Here is a 22,719-nt window from a genome sequence, read left to right on the forward strand (position 1 = left end):
CAGAATTTCGTTTAACGAACTTCCCACCACTTGATTTCTCTTTTCCCTTGGATTTGACTAACACATCCTCATCAGACATCGAGAACTCACTCACAACATCCTTCAACTTGGAGCTAGAGGTTGAAACCTTCTCTACTGAAGTAGGCTGCTTCTTTTTCTGAGACCGTCTAACCAGTGAACCAGGTTCATCTGGTGTTTCCTCTTCCACCTCTACCAAAGGATTGCCTTATCACTTACGAGCACACTATCTTTTACCAGCTTCCTCCTTTGCTTCTTACTACTTTTTCTGCTCTTTTGAAGGGCAGAGTCGTAGGCCACCTTAGCTTGCAACCTAGTAGTAGGTTGTTTGGTGGAAGACTCAGGAGTGGACACAACCCTCCGCTTGACTATGAATGCATTGAGAGCCAAGTTATCTAGATCCTCCTCATCACTGGACCTCATCTCAGGAGCTTGCATGTCCAGAGGTGCAACATCAAATGCAGGAGTAGAACTGTCCTGGGAATGAGAACCCTGACCTGAGTCCTTCGGAGAGGGATCGGGTTCCTCATGTGAGAGCCCAGTAGTTTCTGCTAGTGCAGCGTCCTCAACTAGCACTATAGCTCCTTTTTTCCCATACCCTGTACTGCATTTTTCTGAGTAATTATCTCCTGAAGGACACCATCAGTAGATACCATAAAGATGGTTACAATATTGACTTTCTCAATCGGCACTACTACCACCACGGAATCTGCAACAATAATGGAGGAACCCTCTACGACCTCATGCCTTTGACTTTGTTCTCCACTTGTTCTTCGATTAGTGGGTATCTCAGAAGATAGAGAGGATGGATCAGTATTTTTAGGGGTTTCTGAAATGGAAAGAGAAGGAGAATTTAGGTGAGGTGTGATTTCAGCAGGGAGAGTAGGAGTGGTTATAAAAGACTCAGAAGGGACAGAGGACTCCATAGGTTTTTTAGTAGCAGGTATGACTGAGGCAGAGAGGTCGGAGTTTGTATCAGCCATGGAAAGATGGAGTGAAGGTGCTTTGGGAAGTTCTAATGGAGGACTTATAGTTTGTGGAGAATAGAGGTTTTTTTTATTAAGAATGGATAATTATGAAGAGAGAGAGATAGGGACCGGTTCTGAAACGACGGTTGGGAGTGGAGAAGTGCAACGTTTCAGAGGGAGATGGAATGATTTGAAGTGAAGAGACGTGACAGCAGAGTCTGAAAAGTTGGATGACATGACAGTTGTGTTTTGTACCTTTTTAAGACGTGTATTAAAGAATGCACATAACTACTATCCTTTGGTACAAGAACTAGGTTCTTGACCTGTTATTTGAAAGTATTAATCCTCTTTTATCATCTATGCACTGCATCTACAACTTATATACTCATCATGCGTATTTACCTGCAACAATATTGAAATGAGTTAGACATGGCCAGAAAATACTTTTAGCCTGTTTTTCCTAAGGTGATTTTCATAGCTAAATAATGAGGAATCAAGTTCTCAATTGGGCTTTAAAAGCCCCAACTTCACTCTGTTTCTTTCAAAATGTTCCCTACTTAATGCCTTGGTGAAGATGTCTGCAATTTGATCTTCTGTGCTACAGAACTTCATACATATCAACCCTTTCTCAACATTGTCCCTCAAAAAGTGATGCCTCACATCAATATGCTTGGTCCTTTTATGTTGAACTGGATTCTTAGCTAGGTTGAGTGCACTGGTGTTATCATATAGAAGGGGCACACTCTTAGTGAGTACCCCAAAGTCCTCCAGTTGCTGCTTAATCCATAAAAGTTGTGCATAGCAGGATGCTGCGACTACATATTCTGCTTCAGCTGTTGAAAGAGCCACTGAGTTTTGCTTCCTTGTGCCCCAAGAGATGAGACATGAACCTAGAAAGTGAGCCATTCCAGAAGTGCTTTTCCTATGCACAAGATGACCTGCATAGTCTGCATCAGCATATCCAATGAGATTAAAACTGTCACCTGAGGGATAATAAAGGACCAGGTCCTGTGTTCCTTTAAGATATCTTAGAATTCTTTTGGCTACCTTCAAATGAGATTCCTTGGGATTTGATTGAAACCTTGCACATAGCCCCACACTGAAGATAATATCAGGTCTACTAGCATTAAGATAGAGAAGATACCCAATAATGCCTCTATACATGGTTTGATTCACAGGAGGCCCAGTTTCATCCATGTCCAGTCAAGTGGCCGTAGCAATGGGAGTGTCTATCACCTTTGATGCTTCCATATCAAACCTCTTCAAGGCTCCTCGATATATTTTTGCTGACAAATGAATGTATCCGTTGGGGACTATTTTACTCGAAGACCCAAGAAGAAGTTCAGTTCCCCCATCATACTCATTTCAAACTCACTTCCCATGAGTTTTGCAAATTTTTCACATAGAGAATCAACTGTTGCCCCAAAAATGATATCATCAACTTAGACCTGAACAATGAGCAAGTTCCTTCCCCGTTTCTTTAGCAACAGGGTGTTGTCAATTTTCCCTTTTTCAAAGCCATTTTCCAAGAGGAACTTTGACAGTCTTTCATACCAAGCTCCAGGAGCCTGCTTCCGCCCATACAATGCTTTATCCAGTTTAAAAACATATTCAGGGTGTTCATGACATTCAAACCCTGGATGTTGCTTCACATAGACTTCTTCCTTAAGAAGCCCATTCAGAAATTCACTTTTGACATCCATTTGGAGCAAGGTGAATTCCATATGAGATGCAAAAAAGATTAGAATTCTAATAGCTTCTATGCGAGCGACCGGGGCAAACATTTTATCATAGTCAATCCCTTCCTCTTGATTGTAGCCTTGAACCACTAGACTGACCTTGTTCCTTGTGGTATTTCCATGTTCATCAAGCTTATTCCTGAACACCCACCTAGTTCCTATAATGGTTCGATCTGAGGGTCTGGGTACTAGGTGCCAGACATTGTTCCTTTCAAATTGATGTAACTCATCTTGCATGGCTATAATCCAATCTGCATCTTTCAAGGCTTATTTGATATTCTTGGGTTCTATTTGGGAGAGAAAGGCTGAGAAGGCAAGTGAATTTCTGGCTTTTGACATGGTTTGTACTCCGAAATCTAGAGAGGTAATTATGTTGTCAAGAGGATGAGAGCTTTTGTGTCTCCAGTTAGACGTCTGAGGTTCATATAGAGAGAATGTGGGTACATTTGACTGGTTTTCCTGTGTTCTTCTCTAAGGTGCTAGTGGAGTACCCTGAATTGAATCAACCACTCTTTCTTTAGCTTCAGTAGTTGTAATTGAAGTACCCGGTTCCATTGAAGATGAGGCAGTATTGTCTTCACTCAGCTCTTTTATTTGGCTCATCATATCTGCCTTTCCATTTGTCATGTCAATGGCTTCACCAGGGACTAGTAAGGGTTCTCCATCTTGATCTTCTTCAGCACTCTTCTTGCAGGATAGATGAGACTCATCAAAAATAACATGAACACTTTCCTCAAAATATTAAGTCCGCTTATTATATATCTTGTACACTTTGCTTTGAGAAGAGTAGCCCAGAAATATTCCTTCAACACTCTTGGCATCGAATTTACCAAGCTGATCCTTTTCATTATTGAGAACATGGCATTTGTACCCAAATGTTCTTAGGTGAGTCAACTTGGGTTTCCTTCCATTCAGCAACTCATATGGGGTTTTGTTCAAGAGGGACCTGATCATGCACCTGTTCACCAAGTAGCAGTCAGTGTTGACCACTTCAGCCTAGAAGTTCTTTGCAATTCCACTGTCAATTAACATTGTTCTTGCCATATCTTCCAGAGTTCTGTTCTTCCTTTCCACTACTCGATTTTGCTGGGGAGTTCTGGGAGCTGAGAAGTTGTGGGTTATGCCATTTTTATTACAGAACTCATCAAATTTGACATTGTCAAATTCTATTCCATGATCTGACCTAATGCATGCGCCTCTAGACTCTATCTTCACCTGGATTTTCTTCACAAAAGGCCACAAACACCTCAAAGGTTTCATCTTTAGTTCTAAGAAATAGAGTCCATGTGAATCTGGAGTAGTCATCCACTATCACAAAAATGTATCTTTTTCCTCCTCTGCTTTGCACTCTCATAGGACCACATAAGTCCATAAGAAAAAGCTCTAGTGGCTTTGAGGTGCTCATATCCCTTTTAGACTTACAAGAGGACTTCACATGTTTTCCTCTAGCACATGCATCACAAATTTTTTGCACCTTGAACTTTGACATGGGCGGACCATGGACCAGGTCCTTCTGAATTAGTTTGTTCAGAAGAGAAAGGCTTGCGTGCCCCAGTCTTCTGTGCCGTAGTTCAACATCATCATCAACAACTTTCAGACAACTCAGATCACCACTTTGTATGGACTCGAAATCAGCAACATAGATGTTCTTGTATCTCTTGGCCACAAGTACCATTTCACCAGTTACCAGATCAGTAACTGTACATATATTGGACAAGAATTCCACCTTGTTTCCTTTATCACAGATCTGAGAGACACTCAAGAGATTGTACTTAAGGATATTGACATAGTACACATTTTCAATAGAATGAGTGAGTGACTTCCCGACTTTTCCAACTCCAAGAATGTACCCCTTTTTCCCATTTCCAAAGGATACACTCCCTCTTTGCAGGGCTTTTAGTGAAAGAAAGCCCAAGGTGTTCCCAGTTATGTGCTTTGAACACCCACTATCCATAAACCATTGTTGACTACTTCTTTTCACTGTTCCCTGCACAAGAAGATCAAGAGTTAGTTTTAGGAACCCAAGCAAGTTTGGGTACCTTGTAGTAGGCAAAAGGATGAATAAGAGCTCTCTTAGTTCATACAGGTAATGTGCGCTTTTTGTGAGTGGAACCTAGTCCCTCTTTTGTAGTCACTTTTTCAGCAAATACTTTATTTTTCTGAACAGATTGAACCCTGGCTTGGTAATTTTCTTTGAAGTGCCCATTGTTCCTACAATGGGTATAAAGCCAGTTATCAGAAATAGTGACATACTTGTTGTGAGGGTTGTAAGGAGTTTTATCCCTTTAGAACCCTATTCCCTGCATGTTTCCACCATTATTAGTGTACATGACAGCTGTAAGCACGTGATTTTTGCCCTATATGAGAATTACTCCCAAAAAATTCAAAAATAAAATGATTTTTCTTTGGTGTGCAATTTTGTGATATTTTGAAGAATTATTTGTATTTGTCTGTGCGTGTTTATTCGCTAAATTAATAAAAAAATACAAAAATATGTCGCATTTTGCATGTAGGATTTAATTCTACAATTGTTAGTAATTAAAATTGTTTTACAAAAATTAAAAATTACACAAAAATAGGCATCGTTTGCATTTTTAGCATTTAATGTCCAAATATACAATTTTATGCTTAATTAATACTTAATTGTGCGTTAATTGTTATTGGGAGTTAATTTGCGCCTTTATAACTTAATTTAGTTCTTAATAATAGTTTAAGTATTTTTATAATTTAGTTTTAGAAAAATAAAAGAAGAAAAGAGAGCGAAAATATAAAGAAAGTCGGAATTGGGCCTCTTCTTCAATTTCAAGCTATAGGCCCAAAAAATGGCCCAATCTTCCCTACGACCCAGTCCATTTCGAACTGGGTCGACCCAGTCCATTAACCCAACACCCCTTCTTCATTTTTGTCCAACACAAAACAAAACCAAAAAAAATTTCTAAACCATCCGCCCCCTCCTCCTATCTTCTTCTTCTTCCTCAAGCTTCAAGAAAGCCAACAATGGCCACCCTATCTTCTTCCTCTCCAAAACCTCTCCGGCGATCCTCCATTAAATCCGACCACCCATGGCTACATCGTCTTCATCTCCTTCTTCTTCGTCCGAAATTCCTAGTCCTATCCGCCATTGACGAAGCTCGTCGAGCTCAAGCTTGAGCTCGACGTCCATGGCTGACCATGCTGCTTCTTTTCCTCCTTCCGAGCACGTCGAGCTGCTGCTGTGGTTGCTTAGATTTTTTTTCCGTCCAAACACCACCTCCGAACGACCCCCAGCCACGCCGGAACAACACAAAAAGAACCAAGATGCCATGGCTGTCCGCTCACGCATCTGCTACTGCTGCTCCATCGACGCTGCCGCTGCTCCTCCTTCCTCCGCCGCTGCTTCTGCTTCTCGACGTCGTGCTGCTGCTCGCCGCTTCGTACTGTTGTTGACGACGCAAGGCAGTCCGGTTAAAGTCCGGCAAAGGTCGAGGGTTTTTCGTCAAGTGAAGATCCTGTACGTCGTGAGTTCATCGTCAAGTTCGTTGTTTGTTTGGTCGTTGTTCGTATTTCGATCCGGTTAGTAGTTTTTGTGTTTTATTTTGTCCGTATTTTGTTTTGATATTTTCGAATCTAAAATCAACAAATGTTTGTTTTGTTTATCGTTTGAATTAATTTTTAGTTCATGTTCATGTGTTATTTGTTAAATTAATTTTCAGATTTTAAAATGGAAGTTTAATTAGTTGTTTTCATATTCATGTCATGTTTGTATTATTGTTTAAGTGAATATTTGTTAGTTTGATGTTTGTTAGATACAAATTGAAATTTAATTAAATATTTCTTCAATTTGTTTCATGTGTTTATGTATTGTTAGAAATTGTTAATATTGTTAAGTTCAAGTTTAAGTTCATAATTGTTTCTTCGTCGATCTTGTTATTTGTTTAAAGAATTTAGTTGTGTTAAAGGAATATATTGATTTAATCGTTTAATCCGTCATGTTTGTTGTGTTAAAATAGATTCATTCATGTTCATACTTTGTTTGGATGATCTTGAATCCGAATTTTGTATAGTTTGATTTCTTGTTTACCATTTATGATTATTGCTTGAATTGTTCTCATAATCTTGTTTAAAGTTTAATATAAGAATTGTTTGTTGTAATGTTGTTAGAGTTGATTTTAAGTTCAATATTATTGAATTTAATCTAAATGTACTTGTTTGATTGTTGTTGTTGTTTAAATCCGAAAATAGGTTTTGTTGCTAAAATATTGTTCAATCAAATTTTAGTTGTTCTTTGTTGTTCAATTTGTGTTCATGTGATTTGTTGTTGAAATGTTGTTAAAATCGTGTTCATGTGATATTGTTGTTATGATGTTCATCCGTGTTCATATTGTTGTTTGAACATTGTTAGAAATTGATCATATTGTCTATATTTTGGTTAAGTTTGATTAATTGATGTGTTATAGCTGATGGGTAGTTTGGTAATTTATAGTACTTTCGGGGGTAAAATAGTAATTTGCAATAGGGTCAGAGGGGTAGTTTAGGAATTGTACATTTTGTAATTGTTTATATGAAGCATGGGGGACAAAATGAAATGGGGTGGGTTGTGATATAGTTGTTTAATATAAAGGGGGGACAAGATTTAATTTAAAGGGGGAATCTTGCATTATTTTAAATGAAGCATGGGGGACAAAATATAATGGGGTGGTGTGATATGTTTATTTAATGTAATGGGGATGAGTGGAAAGATAATGGGTTGGGTAGAGAAAAAGTATGGATTTTAATTAATTGAAAGGTTTATGGGATGAGTTATAAGAAGAAGTCTTGAACACAAGACATAGAGAACAAAATAAGAGATAGAGAAAAAAAATATAGACAATACAGAAAGAAAAAAAGAGAGATAAACGAGAAAAAAATACACACACAGATAGAGAGAAAAAACGGACAGAGAATAGAAGAGAGAAAAATTCCGAAAAACATTTAAGCTTTCAAAATAAAAATAAAACCTAAGAAAAAACATTCTGCTTTCTTTTGTTGTTTGAAATTAGAATTAATTGTTGTTTCATCAAAGCTGGAAGCTTTTGTTTTTTTGGGATTACTACTCCACCGGTCTGTTACTGGGTTGTTACTGTTGCTGGGCTATTGTTGCTGTGTTGTATTGATTTTACTGCTGCTGCTGATTCTCATATTCATTTTCTTTTGCTTCCAATATCAGGTACACAACTGAAAAGCTGGTTATTGTAATCCGAAATATGAAGCGTGAATACATATGAAGAATGAAAATTTGAAGTTTTAATTTCGTTTTTTTTCTTTGTTCCTTTTGTTGATTGTATTTAAGCTATTTCATGAATTACTAAATAATGACTGGAATAAGAAAATAATATCATAAGTTAGTCTGTAATAAATCGGTTCGGCAAAATAGGTTAATTCACTAGTTATGAAGGCTTCAAGATTATAGGTTGATCATGAACAAGTAGCTAAATTTAGCTAAGACACGAATTTAAATTAAACATCGTAAATTAGGCATTAAGGCATGACTTGAGCTTAAGCAAGATTAGAAGAACGTTTAAGTCTAATAAACTTTCTAATAAGTTTTAGTAATTATGGTTAAATTTAGTTTCAAATGATTGTGAATAATTAATCTCAATAATATTTTTTTTTAAAAATAACAATGTTGAGTTTTAATGTAGCTATATTTGTTTATTTTGAATATTAGTTGTTGAAGTTTTATTTAATTTATAATTTTCGAAATTAAGAATAAAATTCCTTTTTCATCAATATTTGTATGAATCAAGCAATTAGCGTGTCATGTTTTCTTAAATAATAATAATAAAAAAAAACGTAATTAATTAGGATTTTCTTTATTCATTTTAGAGACTAATTTTAAATAGCAAAATGTAGTCGCTTTAAGATTTATCCATTTAGGAAAATAAATGAGATGAGCCTCGCTTAATAAAATGTATAGATTGCGGGGCCCTCAATAAATGTACATTTAATTGCTTAGAATTAAGGAGGAGTCGTTTAGCAAATTTCACGGCCCTACCCCAAAGTAATAAATCGCTAATTGCTTTAGGCGCGATATAATAATAATACATTCTTAAACACGGGTATGCATTTATGCGACCCAAATCCAAATCCCAAAACATTGAATAAAAATACGTTCCGGATCGTGGATGCATTTTATGTGACCCAATCCAAAGACATGTTTTTAAACGATGTTCACATTCTTTAAAAAATATAATAATGAAAGCGGTAAAAAGATAAAACTTGCACATGAGTCCATATTTGTATAAAATCAGATAATCAAGCCAAATATAACAGTTGAGCGACCGTGCTAGAACCACGGAACTCGGGAATGCCTAACACCTTCTCCCGGGTTAACAGAATTCCTTATCCGGATTTCTGGTTCGCGGACTGTAATACAGAGTCATTCTTTTCCTCGATTCGGGATTAAAATTGGTGACTTGGGACACCCTAAATCTCCCAAGTGGCGACTCTGAAATAAAGAAATAAATCCCGTTTCGACTGTCCTTTAATTGGAAAAAACTCTCTTGCACCCTCGCGGGGGCGAAAATAGGAGGTGTGACAGCTCTGGCGACTCTGCTGGGGACTAACACCCAGAACCACTGGTTCAGGGTTTAAGAATTCGAGCTTAAAATAACTGTTATAGTTGGCTTTATTTATTATCTGATTTTTTTATATATGCCCAATGTGCTAAATGACACTTTTACCGCTTTAATATTATTTGAATTATGAATATATACAACTGCTACGAAACCCCCTTCTTTCTGAGTCTTCTAAATTTATGGTGCACACGTGCGCGTGGCCCACCTTTCTGTTAAAGTCATACCAAATAAGACGAAGTTGGGACAAGTAACTAGGCCGGGTAGACTTTCGTGCTCCCGGTACGTTGCCCCCGCTTCGGCTCAAACTGTCCGTTTGGGTAAGCCAGGGCTAGATCAATATGCCTCAGGTTTTTTCACTTAGAATAACTCAGCTTCATGCCGGATCCCTAGTAGGAGCGATTGTTTGCATCACGTGCATTTGACTTTGGAGACTCAACACAGGGGTTGGGTCTGTCTAGGACAGGTGTACCAAAAAAATGACCATCCTGATGCATCTTACTTGCTGCTACTTGCGCATTTATTTGATCCGGATTTGTGTGTTGACTGACTTTTGAATATCATGAATAATATTTTAAAATTGAAAAAAAAGAAATAGCGGTTAGGGAATTGACTGTTTATTTTTGAAAAAAAAAACCAATGCCCAAATACTGTCAAAACTCTGCCGAAATTTTGAGAAAATGAAAAAAAATGTTTTATTAGTTTGTTTTATTAAAACCAAAGAAAAAATAGAAAGAAAAAAAAATCGTTGTTCTGTCTTATTTTTCAAAAAATAATAAAAAAATATATATATATATATATATATATATATATATATATATATATATATATATAAAGGAAAATAGTTTGTCTTCCCCTGAAAATGACAATGAAAAAGAGTCTTACTTTTAAAATAGTTTTTTTTATTCGTTTCTGAAAAATTCAAAATAAGAAAATGAAAATAGTCGTTCTTTGAAAGTGGTTTTGTTATTTGTTGCTGAAAAAAATCCTGTTTTAAAATAGTTCGGTTAATGGCCCGAACTACGCGGGTTTGATTCTCACCGGATGTGAGATACGTAGGCAACCCTCATCGGGTCCAACCCCCATTTTTGCTAAAATAGCCAAAAATCAATAAATAAATAAAAAACGTGTCAAAATTTTAATTTTGCCATAAATAAGTCGGGCGGTGTCTAGCCTCCCCTTTTGCTAAAAAAAAAATAGCCAAAAAAAAAGATATGTCAAATTTTAATTTTGTCATAAAGAAGTCGGGTGACGCTGTTTTATCAAGACATAGCCGAATGTTCCCGAAAGGGACGACGGAAGGTTGACTTCGCATAAACAGCCACCTTTGGGTCATTTTTAAGATTTGGTCCAGTTGACCCACACAGCCGTAAAAATCTTCGTCCCCGAGGCGCTGAAGGGCCGTGTTTGCAATACCCGGTTTTTATTGTAATTTGAAAAAAAAAACAAAGAGTCAACGGTCAGGTGAATACCGTTTGGATTTTTGGTCAAAATAAGCCGAGCCAGCTTTGACCGCGTCTTAAACCGTTCTTGCCGAAATAGCCCTATAGTATCTTTCAATTGTCGAAAGGCTATTTTCGTAAAAGAATGAACAAGTTTGTAAAGTGTCGTAAAATAATCCTCTCCGGCCTCAAAATTTGGAAGGGGCCACATTTGCAAAAATAACCGTTTGGTTGCATTTGTCAAATGGAGAAAGGAAGCGGGCCGTTTGTTTTTGGAGTTTGTAAATCTTTTAATTAGAATATGTGGGTTGTTTGATTTTCGAGTTTGTAGGTCATCTTCAAACCTTTGAAACCCAGTTTATTTTAATATGAAATTTTTTTTTAAAAAAATGATTAGTATTATTTATCTTTTATTGGTCCGAACTACGCAAGGTCTGATTCATGCGGGGTCATGATACGTAGGCAATCTCCATAAGATTCGACCACAACAAAAAATGAAAAAAAAAAGATGAAAAATGAATGAAAAAAAATGATGAAAAAAAAATCGAAAAAAAAGAAAAATCGAAAAAAAGATGTTATTAATAATGGGGACCGACTGAGTCCATCCTAACCTGTTTTGTTTTGAATCGCAAAGAAAGAAGGTGGTTGGTTTGTGGTAAGCCGGAAATACAAGACCCAGAAGCACACTTTGCGGGGATCAGGCTTGATAACAGAAACACTCAAATCTTATTAGGACTTGTTGACTAAGGTTGATGATATTGAAGTTGGCAATGGTCTCGACAATATTAATGCAAAGCTCAGTGGCTAAGATGCCAATTTTGATAAAGTGGGAGGACGCTCCGTTCCTTGGTTAGCAAGAGAGAAGCTTGTGGTGGCTTATTTTGTTGTCATTTCTGTTGTCCGGATTATCCTTAGGGTTGTAGTCCGAATATTGTCTTGTGTCAAACCTTCTTATCTTTCCAGTTTGTCATATCAGTTTGTTTAAGTTTTGTTAAGGCTGTGTTAGGATTTTATTCTGGTTGTTTTGTTTGTTTTATTATTCAAACCATTTCGCCGGTAGTCTAATACAAAAGCCGGTCTTTTATTATTTCCAGTCATCTTTTGTTTAGTCCTTTTATCATTTTTTGTTCAGCGCCGATTCTCGTGACATGACATGCGCACATATTGGGCCTAATCTTTAAAGTTAATCATAAAACCCTGGAGAGGTGATCAAAGCATTTAAGGGAAATAAGAACAGTTTGAGATTATTTGAAGCCCGAGTCATGTGGAACTGGGGCAAGTAAAACTTAAAGAAAACCGTTAAATGCAAGATTCGCCAAATTGGCATGAGGGTCGTTCATGAGAATGAGAGTGTCGCCCAACGGTGCTTTAGAAATGACAAATGAAAAAGCAAGTGTTTAACATAATTGTCAAGTCCAGCACCATCGGAAGAGACTATAAATCTATGATCAATTGTGTTGTTTGCACTTGGCATGTTTTGAAGACTGGAATGACGAAGGCATTTTGTTCTGCTACCTAAACACTTTATCCTTCGTTACCCCTTTTGAGCCTTATTTATTTTCTTTCATACCCCTCGTTCGGAATCAATAGCAACGACTAGGAAATACGAGCCTGGAAGGTAAAGAATAAATAAAAAAAAACAAAAAAACAAAAACAAAAGAAAGTCAAATGAAAACAGAGGAAGTGGGAACTACGTTTGACCTGATTCCTCAAAGAGGATACGTAGGCGCCTCACGGCTCGGTCATAGGGTGCATAGTGTGCATAATGTGCATGGTGTGCATAGTGTAACAAAAAATTAAAAAAAATATAAATAATAAATAAATAATCCCCAAGCAAGAAACTGGGGCAAAGGTTGCGCTTGTTGTAAACAAATATGATTTCGAAGGTTGTAATTTTGAACCCCAAATTTGATTTGTTTTTGAGCCTTTAATACCCTTTCTTTCTAAGCCTATCCAAAAAACCCACATTACGGTCCAAAGAAAGACCTTCTGACCAGTCTGCAAAAGATGCCAAGTCAGACAAATGAGAGTCTTACCGGCGAACATAACATTCTGTTCCACAACAGAAAGGACTCTAATCTCCAGCAGAGAGAGTCATACCGGCAACACTCCAAATCCCCAGCTGGAAAGTGATATAAATGAGAGAGTCTTATCGGTGAAAATCTTCACGGACACCATAAGGCGATGAAAGCTGAGAGAAAAACCCAAAATGAGAGAGGCTTGATAGTGAAAACCCTTCGGGCACTACAAGTCGAATAAGATTGAGAATCAGATGGGGAATTGCCAATTGAAGATCTTGAAAGATGATTGACAGCAGAGGATAGGCCACATATGCATGTCATGACCATTAGAGTCGGTGTCTGCGTTTGATAGTTTTTTTATTTATAGTTTCTTTCGTTAAAGAGTCATCTTTTTTCTTTTGTCTTTTATTCTGTTCCTTTTTATCTTTCTCCTTTCATAGAAAATTCCCCAGTAGAGTCTGTTTGGTCAGAACCAGTGGGAAATGACTTCAAAATAGGCCATCAGCTTTCCAAGATAAGATCTGACTAGTACATACAAATGGTATAGTCAGCAAGGAACAAGCGCGAGGCCAGTGTCAAAAAAGATATCCCCAGCAAAAGGGAATTGACAAAAAGATCAACGAGTGTCAAGAGGGATATCCCCAGTAGAAAAGGATTATCCCCAGCAAATAATATCGTCCCTTGTGGAATGCAGAGCAAGGAAGGAGAAAGGGAAAAGCCATCCCAGTGGAGTATCACAACCAACTACCACGCTTTAAGCTAACAAATTTTGTTTGAGTTAAAACAGGTAAAGGAAATTGCATTGATGTCGGAAATGCATGCCACAAGAAAGATTGTCAAACTGGGGCAGAAAATTTTCTGGAAAATCAGGTACCCATTTAGGGAAGAATAAAGATAGCACCAAGGAAGTGGTCTTTGAACCAGGGTTTCCCCCAACATAATAAGTTTCCAATGGAGGAAATTGATCCCCAGCAGACAGAACCAAAGAGATGAAATTGGTGTATAGAAAAAGCAAAAGCCATTATCATCCCCAGCAGCTTCCAAAAGAATGAAGCATCGATTTGAAGGGATAAAATTCCCCAGCAGCGTTATCCTCAACAACGTTATCCCAAAAATATAACACTTATATCCCCAACAGTGTTGAAAAAAAAAACCAAAAAAAGAAAAAAAAATTTGAATTTGAAGGAGGGGAAGAAAGAAGACTCCCGCAGTGGTATTATCCCCAGCAAGCAAGAACAAAGCAGCGCGAAGGAAGGAGAAAAGAAAAGAAGAAATTACGAAGGTAAGTTTCTCAAATCATTGATCTTTACATTTTTCTCCTAGGATAAAAAGTCCTAGTCTGATGAATTTACCTCCCGATACAATCTTGGTCCGATGAAATTTTTCTCCCAAGATAAGATATCAAATCTTAGTCGGATGAATCTTTCTCCTAAGATCACAACAAATGGACCTAGTCTGACGATTTATCTCCTAGAGTCAAAATCTTGGTCTGATGAAATTTTTCTCCCAAGATAAAATCTTAGTCGGATGAATCTTTCTCCTAAGATCACAACAAATGGACCTAGTCTGACGATTTATCTCCTAGAGTCAAAATCTTGGTCCGATGAAATTTTTCTCCCAAGATAAGATATCAAATCTTAGTCGGATGAATCTTTCTCCTAAGATCACAACAAATGGACCTAGTCTGACGATTTATCTCCTAGAGTCAAAATCTTGGTCTGATGAAATTGTTCTCCCAAGATAAAATCTTAGTCGGATGAATCTTTCTCCTAAGATCACAACAAATGGACCTAGTCTGACGATTTATCTCCTAGAGTCAAAATCTTGGTCTGATGAAATTGTTCTCCCAAGATAAAATCTTAGTCGGATGAATCTTTCTCCTAAGATCACAACAAATGGACCTAGTCTGACGATTTATCTCCTAGAGTCAAAATCTTGGTCTGATGAAATTGTTCTCCCAAGATAAAATCTTAGTCGGATGAATCTTTCTCCTAAGATCACAACAAAATGGACCTAGTCTGACGATTTATCTCCTAGAGTCAAAATCTTGGTCTGATGAAATTGTTCTCCCAAGATAAAATCTTAGTCGAATGAATCTTTCTCCTAAGATCACAACAAATGGACCTAGTCTGACGATTTATCTCCTAGAGTCAAAATCTTGGTCTGATGAAATTGTTCTCCCAAGATAAAATCTTAGTCGGATGAATCTTTCTCCTAAGATCACAACAAAATGGACCTAGTCTGACGATTTATCTCCTAGAGTCACAATCTTGGTCTGATGAAATTTTTCTCCCAAGATAAGATATCAAATCTTAGTCCGATGAATCTTTCTCCTAAGATAAGATATCAAATCCTAGTTTGATGAATTTTCTCCTAGGATAATTTGAAAAAAAGAAGAAGTTTGAATTTGAAAAAAAGAAGAAGTTGTTGAAGTCAGGAGCCCCCCTGAAGAATAGAATGGCGATTTAGTGTTTGAAATCTTGCCAACCTAAAGAAAGGAATGGCGATGTATGGTTTGAAGTCAGGAGCCCGCCTGAAGAGAGGAATGGCGATTATTTTCAAAGTTGTTGTCAGGAGCCCGCCTGAAGAGAGGAAAGGCGTTTTTAAAAAAAGTATTGTTGAAATCTTGCCAACCTAAAGAAAGGAATGGCGATGTATTGATTGAAGTCAGGAGCCCGCCTGAAGAGAGGAATGGCGATTATTTTCAAAGTTGTTGTTGAAGTCAGGAGCCCGCCTGAAGAGAGGAATGGCGATTTATTTTCAAAATTGTTGTTAAAGTCAGGAGCCCGCCTGAAGAAAGGAAAGGCATTTATTTTAAAAGTTGTGTATTTGAAGTCAGGAGCCCGCCTGAAGAGAGGAATGACGCTTATTTTTAAAAGTTGTTGTTGATGTTGGGAGCCCGCCCAGATAACAGAGGCATACATTTTAGTCTTTACATTTCAGTTGATGAAGTTGGGAGCCCGCCCATAGAACAGAGGCATACATTCAGTCTTTACATTTCAAGCATTGAAGTTGGGAGCCCGCCCATAAAACAGAGGCATACATTCAGTCTTTACATTTCAAGCATTGAAGTTGGGAGCCCGCCCAGATAACAGAGGCATACATTTCAGTCTTTATATTTCAAGCGTCGAAGTTGGGAGCCCGCCCAGACAACAGAGGCATACATTTCAGTCTTTACATTTCAAGCATTGAAGTTGGGAGCCCGCCCAGATAACAGAGGCATACATTTCAAGATCAAGTCAGAGGACAATAAAACAGAGGGTTACAATAGGAATCCCCAGCAGGAAACAATAAAATTCCCCGGCACCGGGAAACAGAAGGTTGCAACAAGAGGTCACAGTACAAACTCAAGTACATGTGTCAAAAGAAGAAAAGCACCGGAAGAAATGCAAGCAGACAAGGAAAGCAAGGCAACAAAAACAAATTGTACTCTAGCCTAGCTTCTTGTTTTCTTTTAAGCATGGTGTAACAAGGAGATCGGTAAGCAGTGGTAATAGCATGCAACAACAGTAACAATGCAGTCCCACGGTAGTCCCAGCTACCAAAATTTCCCGAACTACATTGACCTGATTCCTGTTTAGCCCAGGATATGTAGGAAACCTTTGAAGCAAAGGTTCGGTCAAATCTTTTTCAAAAAAATGCTTCACACGGAGTACTCGGATGGGCAAAAATCGCTCGCTTTATCTTTGCACGAAAACCCTTCGTGTCTTCGGGCAAAGAGGGGCAGCTGTAAGCACGTGATTTTTGCCCTATATGAGAATTACTCCCAAAAAATTCAAAAATAAAATGATTTTTCTTTGGTGTGCAATTTTGTGATATTTTGAAGAATTATTTGTATTTGTCTGTGCGTGTTTATTCGCTAAATTAATAAAAAAATACAAAAATATGTCGCATTTTGCATGTAGGATTTAATTCTACAATTGTTAGTAATTAAAATTGTTTTACAAAAATTAAAAATTATACAAAAATAGGCATCGTTTGCATTTTTAGCATTTAATGTCCAAATATACAATTTTATGCTTAATTAATACTTAATTGTGCGTTAATTGTTATTGGGAGTTAATTTGCGCCTTTATAACTTAATTTAGTTCTTAATAATAGTTTAAGTATTTTTATAATTTAGTTTTAGAAAAATAAAAGAAGAAAAGAGAGCGAAAATATAAAGAAAGTCGGAATTTGGCCTCTTCTTCAATTTCAAGCTATAGGCCCAAAAAATGGTCCAATCTTCCCTACGACCCAGTCCATTTCGAACTGGGTCGACCCAGTCCATAACCCAAAAGACCCAAACCCCTTTGTCTTGCATTTTACAAAACAAAAAAAAAAGAAGACAAAAACCCTAAAAAAAATTCTAAACCATCCGCCCCCCCTCCTATCTTCTTCTTCTTCCTCAAGCTTCAAGAAAGCCAACAATGGCCACCCTATCTTATTCCTCTCCAAAACCTCTCCGGCGATCCTCCATTAAATCCGACCACCCATGGCTACATCGTCTTCATCTCCTTCTTCTTCGTCCGAAATTCCTAGTCCTATCCGCCATTGACGAAGCTCGTCGAGCTCAAGCTTGAGCTCGACGTCCATGGCTGACCATGCTGCTTCTTTTCCTCCTTCCGAGCATGTCGAGCTGCTGCTGTGTTTGCTTAGATTTTTTTTCCGTCCATACACCACCTCCGAACGACCCCCAGCCACGCCGGAACAACACAAAACGAACCAAGATGCCATGGCTGTCCGCTCACGCATCTGCTACTGCTGCTCCATCGACGCTGCCGCTGCTCCTCCTTCCTCCACCACTGCTTCTGCTTCTCGACGTCGTGCTGCTGCTCGCCGTTTCGTACTGTTGTTGACGACGCAAGGCAGTCCGGTTAAAGTCCGGCAAAGGTCGAGGGTTTTTCGTCAAGTGAAGATCCTGTATGTCGTGAGTTCATCGTCAAGTTCGTTGTTTGTTTGGTCGTTGTTCGTCTTTCGATCCGGTTAGTAGTTTTTGAGTTTTATTTTGTCCGTATTTTGTTTTGATATTTTTGAATCTAAAATCAACAAATGTTTGTTTTGTTTATCGTTTGAATTAATTTTTAGTTCATGTTCATGTGTTATTTGTTAAATTAATTTTCAGATTTTAAAATGGAAGTTTAATTAGTTGTTTTCATATTCATGTCATGTTTGTATTATTGTTTAAGTGAATATTTGTTAGTTTGATGTTTGTTAGATACAAATTGAAATTTAATTAAATATTTCTTCAATTTGTTTCATGTGTTTATGTATTGTTAGAAATTGTTAATATTGTTAAGTTCAAGTTTAAGTTCATAATTGTTTCTTCGTCGATCTTGTTATTTGTTTAAAGAATTTAGTTGTGTTAAAGGAATATATTGATTTAATCGTTTAATCCGTCATGTTTGTTGTGTTAAAATAGATTCATTCATGTTCATACTTTGTTTGGATGATCTTGAATCCGAATTTTGTATAGTTTGATTTCTTGTTTACCATTTATGATTATTGCTTGAATTGTTCTCATAATCTTGTTTAAAGTTTAATATAAGAATTGTTTGTTGTAATGTTGTTAGAGTTGATTTTAAGTTCAATATTATTGAATTTAATCTAAATGTACTTGTTTGATTGTTGTTGTTGTTTAAATCCGAAAATAGGTTTTGTTGCTAAAATATTGTTCAATCAAATTTTAGTTGTTCTTTGTTGTTCAATTTGTGTTCATGTGATTTGTTGTTGAAATGTTGTTAAAATCGTGTTCATGTGATATTGTTGTTATGATGTTCATCCGTGTTCATATTGTTGTTTGAACATTGTTAGAAATTGATCATATTGTCTATATTTTGGTTAAGTTTGATTAATTGATGTGTTATAGCTGATGGGTAGTTTGGTAAATTTGTAGTACGTTCAGGGGTAGTTTGGTAATTTCAGTAAGGTCGTGAGGGGTAGTTTAGGAATTGTACATTTTGAAATTGTTTATTTGAAGCATGGGGGACAAAATGAAATGGGGTGGGTTGTGATATAGTTGTTTAATATAAAGGGGGGACAAGATTTAATTTAAAGGGGGAATCTTGCATTATTTTAAATGAAGCATGGGGGACAAAATATAATGGGGTGGTGTGATATGTTTATTTAATGTAATGGGGATGAGTGGAAAGATAATGGGTTGGGTAGAGAAAAAGTATGGATTTTAATTAATTGAAAGGTTTATGGGATGGGTTATAAGAAGAAGTCTTGAACACAAGACATAGAGAACAAAATAAGAGATAGAAAAAAAATATATAGACAATACAGAGAGAAAAAAAAGAGAGATAAACGAGAAAAAAAATACACACACAGAGAGAGAGAAAAAACGGACAGAGAATAGAAGAGAGAAAAATTCCGAAAAACATTTAAGCTTTCAAAATAAAAATAAAACCTAAGAAAAAACATTCTGCTTTCTTTTGTTGTTTGAAATTAGAATTAATTGTTGTTTCATCAAAGCTGGAAGCTTTTGTTTTTTTTGGGATTACTACTCCACCGGTCTGTTACTGTTGCTGGGCTATTGTTGCTGTGTTGTATTGATTTTACTGCTGCTGCTGATTCTCATATTCATTTTCTTTTGCTTCCAATATCAGGTACACAACTGAAAAGCTGGTTATTGTAATCCGAAATATGAAGCGTGAATACATATGAAGAATGAAAATTTGAAGTTTTAATTTCGTTTTTTTTCTTTGTTCCTTTTGTTGATTGTATTTAAGCTATTTCATGAATTACTAAATAATGACTGGAATAAGAAAATAATATCATAAGTTAGTCTGTAATAAATCGGTTCGGCAAAATAGGTTAATTCACTAGTTATGAAGGCTTCAAGATTATAGGTTGATCATGAACAAGTAGCTAAATTTAGCTAAGACACGAATTTAAATTAAACATCGTAAATTAGGCATTAAGGCATGACTTGAGCTTAAGCAAGATTAGAAGAACGTTTAAGTCTAATAAACTTTCTAATAAGCTTTAGTAATTATGGTTAAATTTAGTTTCAAATGATTGTGAATAATTAATCTCAATAATATTTTTTTAAAAAAATAACAATGCTGAGTTTTAATCTAGCTATATTTGTTTATTTTGAATATTAGTTGTTGAATTTTTATTTAATTTATAATTTTCGAAATTAAGAATAAAATTCCTTTTTCATCAATATTTGTATGAATCAAGCAATTAGCGTGTCATGTTTTCTTAAATAATAATAATAATAATAAAAAAACGTAATTAATTAGGATTTTCTTTATTCATTTTAGAGACTAATTTTAAATAGCAAAATGTAGTCGCTTTAAGATTTATCCATTTAGGAAAATAAATGAGATGAGCCTCGCTTAATAAAATGTATAGATTGTTGGGCTCTCAATAAATGTACATTTAATTGCTTAGAATTAAGGAGGAGTCGTTTAGCAAATTTCACGGCCCTACCCCAAAGTAATAAATCGCTAATTGCTTTAGGCGCGATATAATAATAATACATTCTTAAACACGGGTATGCATTTATGCGACCCAAATCCAAATCCCAAAACATTGAATAAAAATACGTTCCGGATCGTGGATGCATTTTATGTGACCCAATCCAAAGACATGTTTTTAAACGATGTTCACATTCTTTAAAAAATATAATAATGAAAGCGGTAAAAAGATAAAACTTGCACATGAGTCCATATTTGTATAAAATCAGATAATCAAGCCAAATATAACAGTTGAGCGACCGTGCTAGAACCACGGAACTCGGGAATGCCTAACACCTTCTCCCGGGTTAACAGAATTCCTTATCCGGATTTCTGGTGCGCAGACTGTAATACAGAGTCATTCTTTTCCTCGATTCGGGATTAAAATAGGTGACTTGGGACACCCTAAATCTCCCAAGTGGCGACTCTGAAATAAAGAAATAAATCCCGTTTCGGCTGTCCTTTAATTGGAAAAAACTCCCTTGCACCCTCGCGGGGGCGGAAATAGGAGGTGTGACAGCAGTGATAGCTTCTGAGGACCAAGTCCACTTTAGGAACTTTTCAAGATTATTTTTTACTCTTTCCGGATCAGTTTGGAGGTGCTTGTTTTTCTCAGTTTCAACACACATCCTAGTTCTCACAGCTTTCAACTCATTTCAAGCCTAATGTGCTCCTTACTAGCTATCTCTTTTCCTTTTCCAGAATTTCCAGGTTTTGACTTAGTCCCTGGTATCTTTATTGTTTCCCTTTGGTCTGCAATTACTGCCAAGAGATCATTTCTTTCTTCTTTGAAGTTTTCAATGGTTTCCTTATGGTCAATAACTATAGCCACTAAGTCATCTCTAGTTTGTTCAGCTTCTCCTAGTTCTAAGGTCAAGGAATCCCTATCCTCCACAAGACTTTGATAGGCATAAATCAATACACTAGCTAAAGACATGAGTTTCTTAGGAGAGTAGGATTTCAAATTTCTGAACATACCAGAAATTTACCTCCTTGTTGTCATCGTCTTCATCATCATCTTATTGGGCCATCAAAGCAAAAGTTGAGTCATATTCATTTTTCTCGCCTTCAACTGCCATCATGGAACTATCACTAGCATCAGTTTCATCTTCAGACTCACCAGAGGAATCTCCCCATGCTGCAAGAGCCTGTTTCACCACATTGTCAACAGATCTCTTTCTTTTGAAGTCCTTGAAAGGAACCGGGTTCCTCTTAGCTGCTTTTTTAGGGTTGTTCTTGGAGAATTCTTGCTTCAAGAGAGGACAGTTTTTGATGAAGTGTCCAAGCTTTCTACACTTATGACAGAGATCATAGTTTTTGGTTTGCTAGAGCTGCCCCTTTTTAGCATTTCTCCATTTCTTCTGACTATCTTCTGAAATCTTTTAGTTAAGTAAGCTATGTCATTGTCTTCCTCACTTGAGTCATTGCTATCAGCTTTGAATACCAGGTTCTTTTCTTTCTTTGGTTCTCTTCTTTCACTGTCTATCTTCCTCTTCATCTCGTAAGTCTTCAGATTTCCAACCAGCTCTTTTATGGTCAGCTCCTGCAAGTCCTTTGATTTAGTAATAGCATTCACCTTGCTTTCCAAGGGCTAGGCAGAATACTGAGGATTTTCCTCACTAGCTTGTTTCTAGGAATGGTTTCACCAAGTGAGTGTAACTCATTTATGATGGAAGTGAATCTTGTGTGCATATCTTGAATAGATTCATCGTCCTTCATTCTGAAGAGTTCATACTCGGTAGTGAGCATATCGATTTTAAACTGTTTTACTTGGGTGGTTCCCTCATGAGCTGTTTGCAAAGCTTCCCATATCTCTTTAGCAGTGTCGCAAGCGGAGATTCTATTATATTCTTCAGGTCATATTCTACATACCAAAATCTTCTTGGCACGAAAATTCTTCTTCACAACTTTCCTATCTGCGTCGGTGTATTCTTTACTAGTTTTTGACATTGAAAATGGAAGTTCTTACAGTACCTTTGTTGGAACATAAATACCATCACATATGACATCCCATAACTCAGAATCCTCAGCCATGATAAAATCATGCATTCTTGTTTTTCACCACCCATAGTATTGTCCATTGAACCTGGGTGGTCGGTATGTATATTGACCTTCTTCAAAATTTGGTGGAGTAGCCATAATGATCCTTCCAAGGTGTTAGCCTGATAGGAGGAACCCGCTATGATACCAATTGTTAGTTTGTATGAGTCCACCAATCAGTAGAGTCCCTAATCCTCTATGAGGTTATGCTGAGAATGCTAATAAAGCTGTAAGTAAATGAGACACAGGATTTTTATGTGGAAAAATCCCAACTCAAGGGGACAAAAATCATGACCTACACCTGTAGGCTTTCAACTTCACTAACTTGTAAACACCTATTACAAGCTACTTTGTAATGACTCCATTACAAAGAATTCAACTCAACTAACTTGTGGTACTCTCACCACAAGCCACTTTGTCACTCTCTAGTTACAAAGACTTTAACTAGCT

The 22,719-nt window shown here is 36.8% G+C and overlaps 1 protein-coding gene across 1 annotated transcript; it reads right to left on the bottom strand.

The window, feature by feature from the left end:
- Window positions 1-1,487: 1,487 nt before the first annotated feature.
- LOC138881056 (secreted RxLR effector protein 161-like) lies at window positions 1,488-2,183 on the bottom strand. The gene has a single exon (XM_070161257.1). It carries the CDS (start codon window positions 2,181-2,183, stop codon window positions 1,488-1,490), a length of 696 nt encoding a protein of 231 aa, XP_070017358.1.
- Between the last annotated feature and the right edge of the window lie 20,536 nt (window positions 2,184-22,719).

This window comes from Nicotiana sylvestris, chromosome 11, assembly GCF_000393655.2.
Source record: "Nicotiana sylvestris chromosome 11, ASM39365v2, whole genome shotgun sequence".
Lineage (NCBI taxonomy): Eukaryota > Viridiplantae > Streptophyta > Magnoliopsida > Solanales > Solanaceae > Nicotiana > Nicotiana sylvestris.

Coding starts and splice junctions, on each gene's coding strand:
- LOC138881056 (XM_070161257.1), bottom strand. CDS start 2,183: ATGGATGAAACTGGGCCTCCTGTGAATCAAACCATGTATAGAGGCATT.